The sequence below is a fragment of the Melospiza georgiana genome, chromosome 1 (genome assembly GCF_028018845.1).
Source record: "Melospiza georgiana isolate bMelGeo1 chromosome 1, bMelGeo1.pri, whole genome shotgun sequence".
Taxonomy (NCBI): domain Eukaryota; kingdom Metazoa; phylum Chordata; class Aves; order Passeriformes; family Passerellidae; genus Melospiza; species Melospiza georgiana.
In genome coordinates, this window is record NC_080430.1 from 1,134,188 (window position 1) to 1,151,252 (window position 17,065).

At 59.7% G+C, this 17,065-nt stretch overlaps 3 protein-coding genes across 3 annotated transcripts; 2 read left to right on the forward strand and 1 right to left on the reverse strand.

Moving 5' to 3' along the window:
- The first annotated feature begins 2,729 nt into the window (after positions 1–2,729).
- LOC131096895 (uncharacterized) lies at positions 2,730–5,978 on the forward strand. Its single transcript, XM_058045539.1, has 4 exons — positions 2,730–2,850; positions 3,449–3,523; positions 3,720–3,806; positions 4,000–5,978. Exons 1-4 carry the CDS (start codon positions 2,730–2,732, stop codon positions 5,130–5,132), a joined length of 1,416 nt encoding a protein of 471 aa, XP_057901522.1. The 3' UTR covers positions 5,133–5,978.
- Positions 5,979–11,934: 5,956 nt separating this feature from the next.
- LOC131090655 (cathelicidin-B1-like) lies at positions 11,935–13,118 on the forward strand. The gene is made up of 4 exons (XM_058036172.1): positions 11,935–12,201; positions 12,611–12,715; positions 12,811–12,894; positions 12,990–13,118. Exons 1-4 carry the CDS (start codon positions 11,935–11,937, stop codon positions 13,116–13,118), a joined length of 585 nt encoding a protein of 194 aa, XP_057892155.1.
- Positions 13,119–13,637: 519 nt separating this feature from the next.
- CAMP (cathelicidin antimicrobial peptide) lies at positions 13,638–15,434 on the reverse strand. Its single transcript, XM_058031565.1, has 4 exons — positions 15,257–15,434; positions 14,524–14,631; positions 14,348–14,431; positions 13,638–13,778 (listed from the first exon to the last, which is right to left on the reverse strand). Exons 1-4 carry the CDS (start codon positions 15,428–15,430, stop codon positions 13,668–13,670), a joined length of 477 nt encoding a protein of 158 aa, XP_057887548.1. The 5' UTR covers positions 15,431–15,434; the 3' UTR covers positions 13,638–13,667.
- Between the last annotated feature and the right edge of the window lie 1,631 nt (positions 15,435–17,065).

Sequence of the window (17,065 nt, forward strand, 5' to 3'; positions counted from 1 at the left end):
AGGATCGTGTTGCCAACAGCAATTCCAGATCCTGCTGCCGTTGCTGCAATAACCCCACAATTCCAGGCTCTGGGATTGTTGTTTAACCAAACCAGGCTGGCTGTATCCGTTTGGTGACCAGCAAGTAGTCCTGGCCACTCCTGAGGATCCCTAGCACATGATGGAATTTGATTCATTCCAAATTTCTGGCTTTTGGTGGCGCAGATGTGAAGGGTCCAGGCAGGACAGAGGAATTCCACAGGAAATTCCAGGCGGTATGAAGACTACTACTAGCTGGAGACTGCTTTCAGGGGGTTGGTGGGAAGGGAATCAGGGACAAGCTGCACACAGGATTTACAGAAGCGACAGGAAATTTATTCAGGAGAAGAGGGAAATCTGGAGGAGGCGAATCCAGGAGGGATGTGCGGGCAGCGGGGAACACGAGTGCAGGCCTCAGGCAAGGGCACGGGAAATCCCAGAGGTGGGACCAGATCTGAGAGATCTCCGGTGGAAAACCTGAGGATTCTCACGCTAAATCTGGGATTTTTGGGGAATCGGTGACTCTGGAAGCCAAACGGGATGGGAGCGGGCTGGATCCGGGAAGGGCTCAGTCTGCGCTCGCAGGGAACGGGGACAGGACGGGAGGAAACGGCCTCACGGGAGGGCACGGGGACAATCCCTCCCGGGAAGGGCCGGGCCGCGTTCCCGTTCCGGTTCCCGTCCCCGTTCCGGTTCCCGTTGGGATCTGACCCCTGCCCCGGCCCCGCCTCACGTGCCGGGGTCACGGCGGCGCTTCCGGGGCGCCGCTTCCGGCGGGGCCATGGCGGCGCTTCCGCCGTGGGCGGGGCCTGTACCGGAAGCGCGTGCGGGAGAGGCGGCGGGAGGAGCCGGGACCCCCCCGTGGCCCCCGAGACCCGCCGGGCCCCCCGGCCGCCATGGCGGGGCAGGCGCAGGTAGGAGCCGGGAGATACCGGGGAGAGCCCCGGGCCGCCCTCGCCACCCCCCGGGCCCTCGATGTGCGGACCCCCGATCCCCCCCCACCCCGGATCCTGGGGGGTCCCGCAGCGCCCTCTCGGCAGCTCCTGGGGGGACTCGGCCTCCAATGGACAGGGACCCGCCACCCCGAAAACCCAAATCGCCCCCCCAAATAACCCCCATCCCACCCCCGATCCCACCCCATCATCTCCTTCATTGCCCCCCCCCATGAAATTCCGCCCTGAGGACCCCCCATCACCCCTACCCCATCACCCCCCCAAAATCCCCATCACTCCCCAAATCCCCATCAGCCCCTAAAAACCCCCGTTCCATGCCCCCAATCCCACCCCCATCACCCCCCACCCCAAAACCCCTCTCACCCCCACATTTCCCCTCACGTCCCTCCCCTCACTCTCTCTGCCCCTGTTCCCCCATCCCCACTGGGATCACTCCTGAGGGATTCCCTGGGATGGGCGCTGGGGGTCACAGGGGCCTCTGGGAATGTCCCCCAGCCCAGCTCCAGGTGACCTTGGGATCTGCACTACCCCAATCCCGCGGGATCACGGAGTGCTCCCGGTAGGAACGGTAAAACACATCCCAAGGTGCTGGATTGCGGTGTTTGGCGCTGGATTCCAGCATGTTCTTCTCCCAGATCTGTAATTCCCACCCCAGTGGGGAACACACCTTCCTGGGACAGCCCCATCCATGGCCTCGTGTCCTGGGAGCTCCCTGGGGCTGGGAAAGGCTTCTCCTGCTGGGAGGGAGGAAGTGATCCATGAGGGAAGGTGTAATCCCTGAGGGAACATTAAATCCGTGAGGGACGGTGTGATCTGTGAGGGAGGGGGTGATCCCTGAGGGAAGGTGTAATCCCTGAGGGAACATTAGATCTGTGAGGGAGGGTGTGATCCCTGAGGGAACATTAGATCTGTGAGGGACGGTGTGATCTGAGAGGGAAGGTGTAATCCCTGAGGGAACATTAGATCTGTGAGGGATGGTGTGATCTGTGAGGGAGGGGGTGATCCCTGAGGGAACATTAGATCTGTGAGGGAGGGTGTGATCCCTGAGGGAAGAGTTGATCCCTGAGAGAGGATTAGATCATTGAGGGAAGCTGAGATCTCTGAGGGAGGATTAGATCCTGAGGGAGGCTGTGATCCCTGAGGGAGTATTAGGTCCGTGAGGGAAGCTGTGATCCATGAGGGAGGATTAGATCTGTGAGGGAGGAATTGATCCCTGAGGGAAGTGTGATCCGTGAGGGAGGAGTTGATCCCTGAGGGAGGATGTGATCCCTGAGGGAAGAGTTGATCCCTGAGAGAGGATTAGATCCATGATGGAAGCTGTGGTCTCTGAGGGAGGATTAGATCCGTGAGGGATGGTGTGATCCCTGAGGAGGGAGCTATCCCTGAGGGAAGGTGTGATCCCTGAGGGAGGATTAGATCCCTGAGGGAAGTGTGATCTGTGAGGGAGGAGTTGATCCCTGAGGGAAGTGTGATCTGTGAGGGAGGAGTTGATCCCTGAGGGAAGGTGTGATCCCTGAGGAGGGAGCAATCCCTGAGGGAAGGAGTTGATCCCTGAGGGAAGTGTGGTCCGTGAGGGAAGATTAGATCCGTGAGGGGGGTTTAGATCTGTGAGGAGGGTGTGATCCCTGAGGGAGGAGTTGATTCCTGAGGTAAGTGTGATCCCTGAGAGAGGATTAGATCCCCAACAAGGGTATGATCCCTGAGGGGAGGGTTTGATCCCTGAGGAAGCTGTGATCCCTGATCCCGTGGCAGGAGCCGATGGCCTTCGAGGACGTGGCGGTGTTGCTGAGCCGGGCCGAGTGGGACGCGCTCACGGCGGAGCAGCGGGAGCTGTACCGGGACGTCCTGTCTGACACCTACGAGCTGCTGACCTCCCTGGGTAATCCTGGAAACCTCCCCGGGCAGGGCTTCCCTCAGATCCCACCCCAGCGCCTTCCAGAGCGCTCAATCCCAGAATCCCAGAGCGGCTGAGGTCAGAAAAGGCCTTGGAGATGGCCGAGTCCAACAATTCCCCAACACCGCCAAGGCCACCACTAATCCATGTCTCCAAGTGCCTCACCCTCACAGCTTTCCAATCCCTCTAGGGGTGGACAACCCTCCCCGTAAGGAGTTTTCCCTTCTAGGGGCTCATCAGGGAGTTTAGTGCTGGAAAAGGCAGGATTTGGGTCTGGGTTTGAGCACCCCTGGAAATGATTCCCTGAGGTCAGGGAGCACTGTGGGATGTCCCACCCCTGGGATGAGCAGCAGACATTCCCTCACTGGGAAAGCCTGTCAGTGGAACTGGGAGGCTGTGGAACTTCCCACGCTTGCATCAGGGCTCTCAGGAATAAATTCCTCTCTGGCAGCAGCTCTGGTTTCTCCCTTGCTTTTCCCACATGCCAGAGGTGTTCCCATGCACGATGAGGCACAGCTGGGGTGTCCCAGTCCTTGGTTTTCCTGTGATCAGGGACAGTCCAACGCCCTCTGTCCATTCCCAGGTTATCCAGGCCCCAAGCCTGACGTCCTGCACCGGCTGGAGCGCGGGGAAGAGCCGTGGATCTCCTCATCCCCAGGTGAGCAGCAACATCCCGACCCTGTGAGATGGAATCCACATCCAGGATGGGGTCAGGGCTTCCTGCTCCATCCCCACGGCTGTGGAGAAGTCAGGATTCCTGGTGGGGACAAGGACGGGGCTCTTCCTTTATTCCTATGGCCGTGGAGAGTGAGGACTTCCAGCCTGGCTGGTGACATCTGCTGTTTTCCCTGCAGGACACACCGAGAGCTGGCTGGAGGAGCTTTCCTCTGACTGGTGGCCCAGATCCAGTGGGTACCAGGGTCTGGAGACCTCGTGTCCAGGTGAGTCCTGCTCCCTCCTGCTCCAGCCCCATCCCTGGGCCACTCCCAGGGCTTCTCCCACTGCGGGGCTCCCCTGATGTCTGGCGGAGGTTGGAATGTAGAGCCTGGGTAGTCCCAGACTGGGAAGAAGGGATGTTCCTCTCCCTGCTCCAGCCAGGAATGATCCAACCCCTTCCCGCCTCTCTCCCAGCAGGATGGAGCACGTTGTGGTGTCTCCAGGACAGGAACTTCCAGAAGTTTGGCTGTCACAATGGAAGGAGCCAAGCCCCGTCGGAAGCAGACAGTGGAGTGGGGAGCCAAACCCAGCCATGGCCTGTGAAGGAGGAAGTGGAGGATAAACCTGAACCCATGGAAGACATAGCTTACAGTGAGATATTCCCGCTTCATTCCATGATGGAACAGCAGAGCCTGCATCCTTGGGAACAGCTGTGGGATGGCCCAGGGCAGAGGAGTCACGGGAATGCCCAAAACCACGGACACACCTTGGGAGAGGCGATGCTTCTCCCGGGGACCCGGGGGCTGCGGGTGGAGGAGCTGCGGGCGGCGGCGGCGAAGGACCACGGCTACTGCCTGCGGAGCGAGCCGGGCACGCCCTGCGCCCCGCAGCCCTGCTCCCTGTGGGAACACAACTACTGCCAGCAGCTCCAGGCCGGGGAGAGCCGCGAGGCCGAGGGGAGCCGCGAGGGCCGGAGGAGAAGCAAGGCCGGGAGGAACCGCAGGGCTGGGAGGAGCCGCAGGGCCGGGAGGAACCGCGAGGTCAGCTCCCTGCGGGCCGTGCGGCGCCTGCTGGCATGCCGGCAGTGCCGCGGGCGCAGGACGTTCCGCAGAGCCAGGGAGATCCTGCGGCGCTACCAGCCCTACTGGAGGCTGGGCTTTCCGTGGAGAGACCGCTCCAGCTCTGGCGGTGACGCCGCGCAGGGGACGAATCCCGAGGTTTGTCCCCCGACGGATGCGGCCGCGCCGCGCCAGCTCCAGAGCGCCGGGAATGCCGAGGGGGTGACGTTGGACACGCAGCGTGCCCCGGAGGGGAGTTTGGGAACTGGAGGGTCACCCCCTGCCCTAAGCCTGGATGCAGGGGTGGAGAATGGAGCGAAGCCTCTGGAGCATCCCGATGCCACGCAGGAGCTCGAAGGATGCACAGAAGGCCAGAAAATGCAGGAGCTGTCGCTCCAGGATGTGTTCCGGAACGTTCTGAAAGCAGTCAGGTACATACTGGACTCCATATGCGAGAAGTTGGAGCTCCAGGGGGTCCCCAAAGGGAAGAGCATCTGGCCCATCATCATCCAGATTGACAACTTGACAGAGAAGAAGAAGAAGAAGCTCTGACTCCCGGGGGGGAACTGGGATTGGATTCACTGAGGCACAGTGCTCAATCCCCCCAAGTTCCGGGGGGTTCAGGAGGGGAGGTGTGGCAGAGGTGGATTGGAGGAGGGGAAACTGGGAGTGTGGGGCCTGCCTTGAACTGGGATTGACTGAGAGGCTTTGGAGAAAAGCAGTGGGAAAGGGGAGGGTTTGTGTGGCTCAAAGGAGGAAAGAAGAAAAGTGAGCATTGCATCCTGAAATCCTGGAATGGCTTGGGTTGGAAGGGATGTTAAATCCATCTCTAAAAACCAGCCAGGGGTTGGGCTGTGCTCCTGTCACTGAAACGATGGGAAAAACAAAAACCCTCAAATAACGTTTTTGGTGTTAGGAAAGGCACTGCCTTATTTCTGGCTGGGATGTGCAACAGAAATTATTTCACCCACACGTGGCCTGGGTGTGCAGAGAAAATCATCTCATGGCAGGTGAATTTTACTCGTTTTTTCCCAAACTATATCCAGTCCAAAACCCACAGAAATCCATTGGTTCAATGCTCATTGGTTCCATATTGCAGAGTTCTCAGAATTTGGTTTCTTATTGGACCGGGATTTTTTTGCCTCTGATGTCTATTGGGCCCTGACAAATCTCTTTATCAGCCTTTTCCAGCTCCAGGGGTCTGGGGTAGATGTTCCTCGATGTTTGCTGATGGTTGTCATCTTTTTGGGCCTCTTTTGGGCTATTCCCAGTTTGTTGAGATGTTACGTTTATCAGGCCTCACAGAGGGGAACAATACCCTCAAAAAATATTCCTCTAATTCCCTTCTCAAAGGCAAACTGAGCCTGACTAGAGAAATAAAAAGAATTTTAAACATTGTGTAGTTGCCAAAACTCCCAAGGAAAAGGGACAGGATGAGGGGAAACAGTTTCGAGTTGTGCCAGGGAAGGTTGGGTTGGGTGGAGGGGTGGATATGGGGAAGGACAAAGGAAGGTTTAGTTCCAGTCGTGTGGAAGCGTTTTCCTGGGAAATCCAGCCTGGCCTGAATTCCCAGCAGCTTTTGGAACCTCTGGAATTGGATCATGACAAGGAAAAGGTGATTTCTGGGATGTTCTCCAGTGCCCTTCCAGGGGCCAGGTGCTGTTGTGGGGACAGAAGGAAGCTCCAACAAATTCAAACAAACTGAGCCCATGGATCCGTTCCCTCTCCCAGTTCTCCATGGAGCTGGGGCTGGCCTGGGGAAAATCTGGGGTGCCTGAATTGGGGATGCTCCCACCATCCGTGGCTGCTGCTGGTTTTGGCAGCAGGATGTTCCTGACAGCTGGGGGTGCTGACTTTGGGGCTTTCAGCATTCTCCTGCCAGATCCCAGATCCTTCTGAGGGAGCTGCAGGGGCTGATCCTGGAGAAGAGGAGGCTCAGGGGGCACCTTCTGGCTCCTGCAGTTCCCTGGAAGGAGGAAGGTTGGAGCCAGGAGCGGTCGGGCTCTGCTCCCAGGGAACAGGACCAGAGGGAAGGGCCTCAAGGGCAGGTTCAGGTGGAATATTGGGAATGTTCCTCCTGGAAAGGGCTCTCCAAGAGAGAGAGATCTCAAACTCTGCAAAGCTGCCCAGGGCAGGGGTGGTGGCCCATCCCTGTAGGGATTGAAAAGCCCTGTGAATGTGGCACTTGGGGACATGGGGCAGTGCTGGGCTTGGACTCGGGCATCTCTGAGGGCTTTGTTAATCTCAGCAATTCCATGACTCTGCAATTCCTGTAAGGAATTGCCGTCTTTTAGTGCTGGCGGACGGTGAAACGGGACTTTAAAGCAAATAAAACCGGTGAAATGTCTCGAGAGCCGCTGTGTCCCGGCTCCAGGCTCGCTTTGAGGGCCGGGGCTCCCCGTCACCTTCCCCCATCCCGGTTACCCCCAGGACCCCCGATCCGCACCGCGCGGAAGCGGCCGCACCGCCGCCCAATCGCGGCGCGAGCTGCACGTCACGTGCCGCGCTCCGCCAATCACAGCGCTCACCGCACTGCCCGGATGCTGTACAGCCTCTCAACATGGCGGCGCCCAGTGAGCGCGGGAACGCGCCACTTCCGGGTCGACACGCGAGGTTACGATGGGGGCGTGGCCTAACGCGGAAGCGCCGGCACGTGTTCGGCGACGTGACCACGCCCCCTCCGGCGCGGTTGCCATGGTGACCAGGGCGGTGCCGTCGCCGTGGAAACGGGGACGGGCCCGGAGCGGGAAACGGGAACCGGGCGGGGACCGGGCAGGGAGCGGGCGGGAACCGGGCTGGGACCGGGCTGGGACCGGGCTGGGACCGGGCTGGGACTGGGCGGGAACCGGGCTGGGACCGGGCAGGAACCGGGCTGGGACCGGGCAGGGACCGGGCGGGAACCGGGCTGGGACCGGGCAGGAACCGGGCTGGGACCGGGCAGGGACCGGGCGGGAACCGGGCAGGGACCGGGCTGGGACCGGGCTGGGACCGGGCGGGAACCGGGCGGGGACACGGAGCGATCCAGAGCCGGCCCCGGAGCTGCTGCAGGGCTGGAGCCAGGCTGGAGAGCTGGGAATGTTCATCTGGAGAGGAGAAGCTCCAGGGAGAGCTCAGAGCCCCTGGCAGGGCCTGGAGGGGCTCCAGGAGAGCTGGAGAGGGACTGGGGACAAGGATGGAGGGACAGGACACAGGGAATGGCTCCCACTGCCAGAGGGCAGGGATGGATGGGAGACTGGGAATTCCATCCTGGCTGCGATGGAATTCCCAGAGCAGCCGCGGCTGCCTGTGAGAAATGCATATTTTATGATTGGCTTTTTGCAAATATTAAAATGAATATTATATGTGTTGTGCGTTAAAAAGTAATGCTGTATTAATTCTCTTAAGTACTGTGTTGAATACAGTTTTAGGTTATTAAAAAATGTTAAAGTAGAAACCATGCTGTGTAGGATAGTTTTTTAAAGAAAGGACTTGCAGCGAGATAGCAGCCAGGACACCTGAATCTTTCAGAGAAAGAGAATTTATTGCTCCATTATCAGCAGAAACGAGCTTCTTCCCGCCTCGAAGGCGCTGTTAGGATTCAGAGGAAGAAGTTGACACTGGCCAGACAGAATCCTGTGTTTGAATGGAATTTATGCATCATGTATGAGGTGTATGAATATTCAACAGGCCATTGTTTTTAAGGGTTAATCCTCTGTTAACGGGTGTTCTTTTTTCCGGCTCCTGCTGCCCAGAAAAGGATCCCGGACTGTCCATAACTCTTTGTCTCTATTGTCTCATATTGTACTAATTGTCCAAATTAATATTACTCTAATTGTGTTCCTATTTTTAGAACAATTTTATTACTATTAAACTTTTAAAATTAAAAAAAAAAAAAAAAAAACCAAATAATTGGCGTTTTTCACACTGCCCTGGATCCCTGGCAGTGCCCAAGGCCAGGCTGGACCCTGGGACTGGGAGCAGTGGGAGGTGTCCCTGGCCATGGTGTGGAATGGGATTCGTGCTCCATTCCAGCCCAAACGCTCCAGGATGATCCCACGACGGACCAGCCGTGCTTTTCCTTTCGTATCCGAGCATCCCAGACCCGTTGGGATGGAAGGATCCTCAATCCCCTCCATTGCCAGCCCCTCTGTGGGACTGGGAGCTGGGGCCTGGCTGTGGGAGCGGCTCCAGCACAAACCCAGGAACGTTCCGGAACGAGGAGGGGCAGCCCGGCCCTGGCAAGGGCAAACAAACCCCGAGCCTGATTTATGGGCAGGGAACTTCCCCAGCTCAGGGCCCAGGGTTTGGTTTTGGGTGGGATTTACTGTTCCTGTCAGGGCTGGGAGACGTCCTGGGAGTCACAACTTCCCAGTTAAAACTCACTCAGTTTTCCCTTTTTTATTCCCGAGGATTTTGTGGCTTTTTGGAGCCTGCTCAGGGCTGGCACGGGCAGCTAAAAATGAAATTTAAATATTTCACATCTATTTTGAAACTCTTGCTGTTAAATCCTAGGTGGGATACATGGGGTGAAAATAGGAATAGCTGAGTTTGGAAGGAGCTGGGATGATTTTGGAGGAAATTCGGAAGGAATTGAAGAATTTGGAGGGAATCTGGGAAGGAACGGGGAAGGAATTACAGAATTTAAAGGGAATTTTTAAGGAACGAGGCACAGTTTGGAAGGAATTGGGAAAGATTGAAGGGAAGCAGCAATACCTGCTTTTTATTCCCAAAATGGCCTCCAAGGATTTTCTGGCTTTTTTGGAGCCTGCTCAGGGCTGGAGCGGGCAGCTAAAAATGGAATTTAAATATTTCACATCTATTTTGAAACTCTTGCTGTTAAATCCTAGGTGGGATACATGGGGTGAAAATAGGAAGAGCTGAGGGGTTTGGAAGGAGCTGGGAGGATTTTGGAGGAAATTCGGAAGGAATTTATGTATTTGGAGGGAATCTGGGAAGGAATTACAGAATGTAAAGGGAATTTTTAAGGAATGGGACACATTTTGGAAGGAATTGGGAAAGATTGAAGGGAAGCAGCGAGACCAATCAATCCCCCAAGGAAAACTCATGGAATTTTCCCTTTTTTATTCCCAAAATGGCCTCCAAGGATTTCGTGGCTTTTTTGGAGCCTGCTCAGGGCTGGCACGGGCAGTTAAAAATGAAATTTAAATATTTTGCATCTGTTTTGAAACTCTTTCTCTTGCTGTTAAATCCTAGGTGGGACACATGGGGAAAATGGGAGTAACTGAGGAGTTTGGAAGGAGCTGGGAGGATTTTGGAGGAAATTCTGAAAGAATTGAAGAATTTGGAGGGAACCTGGGAAGGAATTTGGAAGGAATTACAGAATTTAAAGGGAATTTTTAAGGAACGAGGCACAGTTTGGAAGGAATTGGGAAAGATTGAAGGGAAGCAGTGAGACCAATGAACCCCTGGGGATGTGTTGGATCCCCAGCCCTGGATGTGGATCCCACCTCCCTCCATGGAAAGCTGGAGCTGGCTGCACCTGGACTGTCCCGGGGCCAGCTGGGGTTTGCTGCAGGGCTCTGACTGGCACTGTCCCTCCCTGGGGACTTCCAGGTGCCACCCACGGCGTGGTGTCATTGTCCCCGTGTGGTTTATGGGGATGTTTTTCACTGCTGGTGGCTCCGGGGTCACGCTCGGGGCAGGATCCTGGGTGTCCTCCTGAGCTTCCTGCTGCCCTGTTTGCACGGGGGACAGGCCATAAATCACCCCCGGGCTGGAAAACCCCGAATGCCTGCAGAGAATCAGGGGAAAAGTCCTTGGAGAGCAAAAAAAAAAAAAAAAAACCCCAATCATCCCCCAAGCACTGCCACTGTGTCCCCAAGTGCCGCATCCACAGGGGTTTTAAATCCTTTCACCGACGGGGACCCCAGCACTGCCCTGGGCAGCTGGGCCAGCCCTTTCTGGGGAAGGAATTGTCCCAAACCCAGCCTGAACCTCCCCTGGCCCAGCCTGAAGCTGTTTCCCCTTGTCCTTGTTCCCTGGGAGGAGAACCCGACCCTCGCCTGGCTCAGACCTTTCATCCCCACCACGCTCTGGACCATCCGCGGCTGTGAAAAACGCCGATCGCTTGTTTTTAAAGTTTTTAAAAGTTTAATAGTAACAAAATGGTTGAAAAGAATAGCGACACAATTAGAGTAATAACAGTTTGGGCAAATTGAATTAGGACAATATGAGACAATAAATACAAAGATTTACAGAGGTACGGGTACCTTTTTCTGGGCAGCACGAGCCGAGCCGGAAAAAGGACCCCTGTTAACAAAGGATTAACCCTTAAGAACAACAGCCTGTTGCATATTCATACACCTCATCCATGATGCATAAATTCCATTCAAACACAGGATTCTGTCTGGTCATCAGCAACGTCTCCCCTCTAATCCTGACAGCGCCTTAGAGGTGGGAAGAAGTTCATTTCTTCTGATAAGAGAGCAATAAATTCTTGTTCTCTGAAAGATTCAGGTGTCCTGTGGCTGCTGTCTCACTGCAAGCCCTTTCTGTTAAACAAAGCATCTTACATAGCATCGTTTCTATTTTAACAATTTTTATAACCTAAAACTGTATTTGACACAGTACTTAGGAGAATTAATACAGCATTACTTTTTAACACACAACACATAAAATATTCATTTTAATATTTGCGAAAAGCCAATCATTAAATACACGCATTTTTCACAATGGCCAATATGGGAAATGGATTTGTAGGGAATTCTCCGAGCCTGACAGAAGGCTCACAGTGTGTGATCTGTGTGCAAACCCTGAGACAAGAAATGCTGACTCAGAAATGCCATGGGGCAGGACAGGCATTGCTGAGGGAGAGAAATAGAACTAGGAACAAGTTTTAAAGGATGGCCTTGCAAATAAGACTGGATATTTTGGAGAAAAAAAACTATGAAAGGTTAAAAAGTAATTTTAGATGATTGGCTTTAAAACATTTACAGCATGGTGTGGCAAAAGCTGATAGGCCAAGAAATGCTTATAACGTATTGTAATTAGGAAATAGTTGGATTCTGATTGTCACGGTGTGAACGATAACATCTGTGTTGTCTCACCCTTCGACTGAAAACGGAATAAAAATGTTTTAAATTTTTAAAGTTGCCCCCTCTCTGGGTCAAAAAAGAGCTTAATCAGGCAGGCCGTGTGTGTCACCCCTGTCCGTGTCCTCGCCGTCACCCCCGGTCACATGTGGCAGGGGACGCTGACCGCTGTGTCCCTGCTGACCACGGTGACCGGCACGGCGCTCCCCGCTGCCCCGGGCCCTGCAGGGCTGGGCCGGGCTCCTGGCCAGGTTCACCCCCTGCAACGCCCAGCGCAGCTCCCATAAAAGCGCCGGGGAGCAGGAGCAGCATCCAGGAGCGCCATGGGGCCCAGCCGAGCGCTGCCACCGCTGCTGCTGCTGCTGCTGGGGCTGCTGGGGCCGGCTGGAGCCTCCACGCCAGGCCCACGCGGATCCACGCTGGGACAGGGTGGCACCGCCGTGGGACAGGGTGGCACCGCCGTGTCCTCGTCCCCACCGGGGTCCCTGAGCTACGGGGACGTGGTGGCGGCGGCCGTGGAGCTGCTCAACACCAGGGCCGTCAGTCCCTTCGTGCTGCGGCTGCGGGAGGCTCAGCCCCGGCCCGGCTGGGTGAGCGCTGGGCTCTGCCTTCCCGGGGAGGCTCCAGGGCCGGGCACTGCTGGATCCGGCCTGCTCCCGGTGGGGCTGCCCTGTTTTGGGGCTGACCCGTTCCAGGCTGGATTCCTGGGGCTGCCCTGTTTTGGGGCTGACCCGTTCCAGGCTGGATTCCTGGGGCAGGTCCTGTTTTGGGGCTGACCCGTTCCAGGCTGGATTCTTGGGGCAGGTCCTGGTTTGGGGCTGACCCGTTCCAGGCTGGATTCCTGGGGCAGGTCCTGTTTTGGGGCTGACCCGTTCCAGGCTGGATTCTTGGGGCAGGTCCTGTTTTGGGGCTGACCCGTTCCAGGCTGGATTCTTGGGGCAGGTTCTGGCCCGTTGTGGGAGGGGATGGATCCCTGATGGATCCTGTCCCTTTTCCCAGCCCTCAGACCTGCAGAGCCGGCAGGAGCTGAGCTTCACCCTGGAGGAAACCACGTGCAGGACACCGGGAACGGCCGCCAGCAACTGCAAGAGCCGCTGGCTCGGGGTGAGGCTTCGTCCCGTGGGAACTGGGGGTTATCCATTGGGGAAACTGAGGCACAAGGGGGCTGTGCTGTCCTGTGTCCCCTCTGTGCCCCACAGGCCCTGACCTGGTGCCAGGGCTCCGCGTTCCTGGAGGGGCAGCAGCCCACGGTGGAGCTCTCCTGCCAGAAGGCCCCGGCCACGGTGAGAAGGGGCTGCAATGGCTCCGTGTCCCCCGGGGGTCCCCAGGTCCCCTCCTCAGCCCCCTCCGAGTCTGACCCTGCTCTTTGTTTCCCCAGTTTGGCCATGTCTGGAAATCCAAGATCAAGGATTTCTTTGGCAAGGTCAAGCAGCGTTTCCAGGGCTTGTTCCAGTGCGGTCGGATCTGGATCCGGGACAGGCTCAACCTCAAGGCACCCAAACCCTGAGGGGTGACACTGGTGTGTCCCCTCCCTGTGTCCCCTCTCTGTGTCCCCTCCCTGTGTCCCCTCCCGATGTCCCCTCCCTGTGCCCCCACCCTGTGTCCCCTCCCTGTGTCCCCTCTCTGTGTCCCCTCCCTGTGTCCCCTCCCTGTGCCCCCTCCCTGTGTCCCCTCCCTGTGTCCCCTCCCTGTGCCCCTACCCTGTGTCCCTACCCTGTGTCCCCTCCCTGTGCCCCCTCCCTGTGTCCCCTCTCTGTGTCCTCTCCCTGTGTCCCCTCTCTGTGCCCCTTCTCTGTGTCCCTTCCCTGTGTCCCCTCCCTGTGTCCCCTTCACTGCCAATAAAGGTCCCTGCATCACTCCCAGTGTCACCCTGAGTGTCCCTGTGCCCCAGTGGGGACCCCTGAGTGTTCCCGGACCCCCCAAATCCCCCCGTGCCCAGCCAGAGAGCTGTGAGAGCTGGGAACACCCTGGAGCCGTGCCTCAGTTTCCCCGTGTGACAGCGACAGACAGGAGGACGCGGTGCCCGCACGGCCACTCCCGGTGGCTCCTTTATTGCTCAGCCCAGCCCCACGGAGCCCCTCAGGTGCACGTTGAACTTGACCTTGGGTCGGAAGCGCCGAACCTTCCTCAGGAAGCGCCCGAAGCGGCCGCGCTGGATCAGAATCGGCTGCAGGAGGAATGGGGGGCTCAGGGGGTGCGGGGGTGGGGGAATCCCCCTTGGGAGCACAGCCAGGACCCCACCCAGGGACCCCTGGAGCTGGAGACCCACCCAGGGCCCCGCACGAGGGACCCCATCCCTGGGATCCCACCCAGGACCCCATTCCAGGGACCCCATCCCTGGGATCCCACCCAGGACCCCATTCCAGGGACCCCATCCCTGGGATCCCACCCAGGACCCCACACTAGGGACCCCCTCCCCAGGATCCCACCCAGGATCCCACATCAGGGGTATTTCCCACCCAGGACCCCGCACCAGGGACACCGCTCGTGTCCCCACACCAGGGACCCCCCTACCTGGGACACTTGGCACCCCATATCCAGAATCCAACACCTGGGACCCCACTCGTGTCCCCAAGCCCAGACCCCACCCAGGACCCCCCACTCTCCTGTGGAGCCACCACGGGGCAGCGGAGCCCTCGGGGTGTCCCTTTAGGGGGATGCGGAGCCCTCAGGGACCCTCAGGGACCCTCGGGGACCCTCGGGGCCCTCCCCTCCCAGCCCGGCTCCCCCGCTCACGTCGGAGGAGGCGTCGGAGCAGCTCAGGTCGATCTCGGGCGCGTCCTGCCGGAACTGCACCGGCCCCGAGCACTCCTTGATGGCCTGGGGGGACACGCGGGGTCAGCCGGGGACGGCAGAGGGCCCCGCGCCCCCTTCCTCCCGCTCCTCCTCCTCCTCCTCCTCCTCCTCCTCACCCCGTTCTCCTTGAAGTCGCAGTCGTCGGGGTTGGCGCGGGCGCTGGCCGCGCACTCCGTCTCCATCATGCTGAAGTTGAGTTTCCGCAGCGAGCTCAGCTCCACGCCCTGGGGACACGCGTGGGGGGCAGGTGGCAGCAGAGGGGTCAGCAATGGGGTGGCGCTGGGAGGGGGTCACCAGTGGGGTGGCAGTCACTGGTGTGGGCTCAGGGCCGGCGCTGAGTGGTGACAAGGGGGGGATCATGAGGGGTGTGCGACAAATGGGGGGTCACGAGTGGGGGGCACTCACGAGTGGGGTCGGCACTGTGCAGCCCGGGTGGGGGCACAGGAATTGGGGTCCTGGTCACAAATGGGGGGTCCCGGGTGGGAGACACCAGTGGGGTACCGTGAGTGGGGGGACAGGAATTGAGGTCCTGGTCACAAATGGGGGGTCCCGAGTGGGTGACACTCACTCACGGGTCGGCACTGTGCACCACGAGTGGGGTACCACGAGTGGGGGGACAGGAATTGGGGTCCTGGTCACAAATGGGGGGTCCCGGGTGGGGGGCACTCACGAGTGGGGTACCGTGAGTGGGGGGACAGGAATTGGGGTCCTGGTCACAAATGGGGGGTCCCGGATGGGGGGCACTCACCGGGGCGGGCTCAGGGTCGGGCTGGGCAGCCCCGATCAGGCACCACGAGCGGGGTGGGGGTGTCACCCGTGGGAGGGGGGTCCCGGGTGGGGGGCACTCACCGGGCCGGGCTCGGGCTCGGCGCTGAGCAGCCTGAAGGCGTTCTGCACCTCGGGCTGTCCGTTGTAGGAATCCACGGCCTGCGCCAGCGCCTCGGTGTACGAGAGGGGCGCCGGGGCGGGGAGGGCGCAGGCGCCCCCCAGCACCGCCAGCAGCAGCACCCACGGGCTCGCCATCGCTGTGCCCACGGCCACCCCCGCGCCCCTTTTATCCCCACGGGAGGTCGGGGACCCGCCCCGGGGCTGCCCCTGGGGAAACGCCCGGCCCCAAGCCGCAGAGCGGCCGTTCTTTTGGGGGGGTCCCCGCGTGTCCCCGTGATGGGCGGCGGTATCCGCACCCCTCGGGGTGCCCTTGGCCAGGAGCCGCCGGGTGGTGACACGCTGCCCGTGTCGGGTGGGTGCCCGCGGGGTTGCACAAGCCCAGAGTTGCCCCATCGCTGTTGCCCAAGCCGAGGGTGCCCCCCAAACTGTCACCCCCCAAACTGCACACACGCACAGGCCCGAGCCCGAAATCTCTTTATTGCGGCCCCGCTGGGGACAGCGGGCGGCGGGACGCGCTGGGAAGGGGCCGAGGCCGCGGGGGGGGGCCCGGGGATGATGATGAGGAGGATGATGAGGATGAGTGACCTGGGCTGGTGCCGGGGAAGCGGGGCTGGGCGCCGTCACCGGGCTGCTGCGGGGAGAAATAAAGGGGAGATTTCACTCCAGAGCCAAAACCCCCCCCCCGAAGCGATGGGGACGCGTGTCCCAGCCCGGGATGCGCTCCCGGAGCCCTCACCGGCTCCCGGCCGCACTCCACCATCGAGAGCGGCACGTCGGGCAGGAAGGTGAACACGGACACCTGGGCCGAGCAGCGCTGCACCTGCGGACACAGCGGCCTCAGCACACCGGGACCCCCCGATGCCCGGGCTCGGGGCCCCCGCTCCCCGCTCACCCTGCCCGGGCGGCCCCGGCAGCCGCGGGGGTCCGGGCCGGGCTTGGGGCAGGGCGGCTGCCGCGCCGTGAAGTTGATGCTGAAGTGGGTCCCCCAGTCGAAGCTCTGCCGGGAGAGAAGCTCCGTGGGGCCCCGCACGGGATGCTGCGGGATCCCGGAGCACCCCCGCACCCCTTTTCCTACCGTCCGGGCCACTCCGAGCAGCCGCAGCAGCCGCAGCTCCTGCCCGTGCGTCTCCAGCACGGATCGTGCCAGCTCGCGGGGCGCGGGCACGGCCGGGGGCACGGCCGGGGGTACAGCCCGGGGCACCGCAGCGCCCGCCGCCCCCAGCAGCAGCGGCAGCAGCAGCGGCAGCGCCATGAGCCCGCGATGAGCCCCGGAGCGGGCTCGGGCTCGGGCTCGGCTCGGGGCCCCCGGCTGCGGCTCCAGGGTAAACAGCGGCCCCATCCCGTGCCGTGCCGGGAGGGGATCGGCTTCCCGCTGTTTGCCTTGGCCCGGTGCCGCGGGGAGCGCGCCTGGACCTGCAGGGGATGCGGCGATGCTGGAGCTCGGCGGGGCCGATCCCCCTCCGCGGCCCCTGCCCGGTGCCTGCTCCCAGCTCCTCGGAACGCTGCTGCTCCCGAGATCCTTCCCTGTGCCTGCTCCCAGCTCCTCGGAACGCTGCTCCTACCGAGATCCTTCCCTGTGCCTGCTCCCAGCTCCTCGGAACGCTGCTGCTCCCGAGCCCCTTCCCTGTGCCTGCTCCCAGCTCCCTGGAACGCTGCTCCTCCCGAGCCCGGAGCCACAGCAGCCTCCTGCTTCCCACTGAGAGAAGAAGCAGGAGCCCCCTCCCCTCTTTACACGATTTTGGGTTTTTAATATCCCTCTCACCCTGCTCA

Coding starts and splice junctions, on each gene's coding strand:
- LOC131096895 (XM_058045539.1), top strand. CDS start 2,730: ATGGCCTTCGAGGACGTGGCGGTGTTGCTGAGCCGGGCCGAGTGGGAC. Junction 2,851..3,448: donor CGAGCTGCTGACCTCCCTGG/GTAATCCTGGAA, acceptor GTCCATTCCCAG/GTTATCCAGGCCCCAAGCCT. Junction 3,524..3,719: donor GTGGATCTCCTCATCCCCAG/GTGAGCAGCAAC, acceptor TTTTCCCTGCAG/GACACACCGAGAGCTGGCTG.
- CAMP (XM_058031565.1), bottom strand. CDS start 15,430: ATGGCGAGCCCGTGGGTGCTGCTGCTGGCGGTGCTGGGGGGCGCCTGC. Junction 14,632..15,256: donor CCGAGCCCGAGCCCGGCCCG/GTGAGTGCCCCC, acceptor GCGTGTCCCCAG/GGCGTGGAGCTGAGCTCGCT. Junction 13,779..14,347: donor GCTCCGACGCCTCCTCCGAC/GTGAGCGGGGGA, acceptor TTCCTCCTGCAG/CCGATTCTGATCCAGCGCGG.
- LOC131090655 (XM_058036172.1), top strand. CDS start 11,935: ATGGGGCCCAGCCGAGCGCTGCCACCGCTGCTGCTGCTGCTGCTGGGG. Junction 12,202..12,610: donor CTCAGCCCCGGCCCGGCTGG/GTGAGCGCTGGG, acceptor CCCTTTTCCCAG/CCCTCAGACCTGCAGAGCCG. Junction 12,895..12,989: donor GCCAGAAGGCCCCGGCCACG/GTGAGAAGGGGC, acceptor TTGTTTCCCCAG/TTTGGCCATGTCTGGAAATC.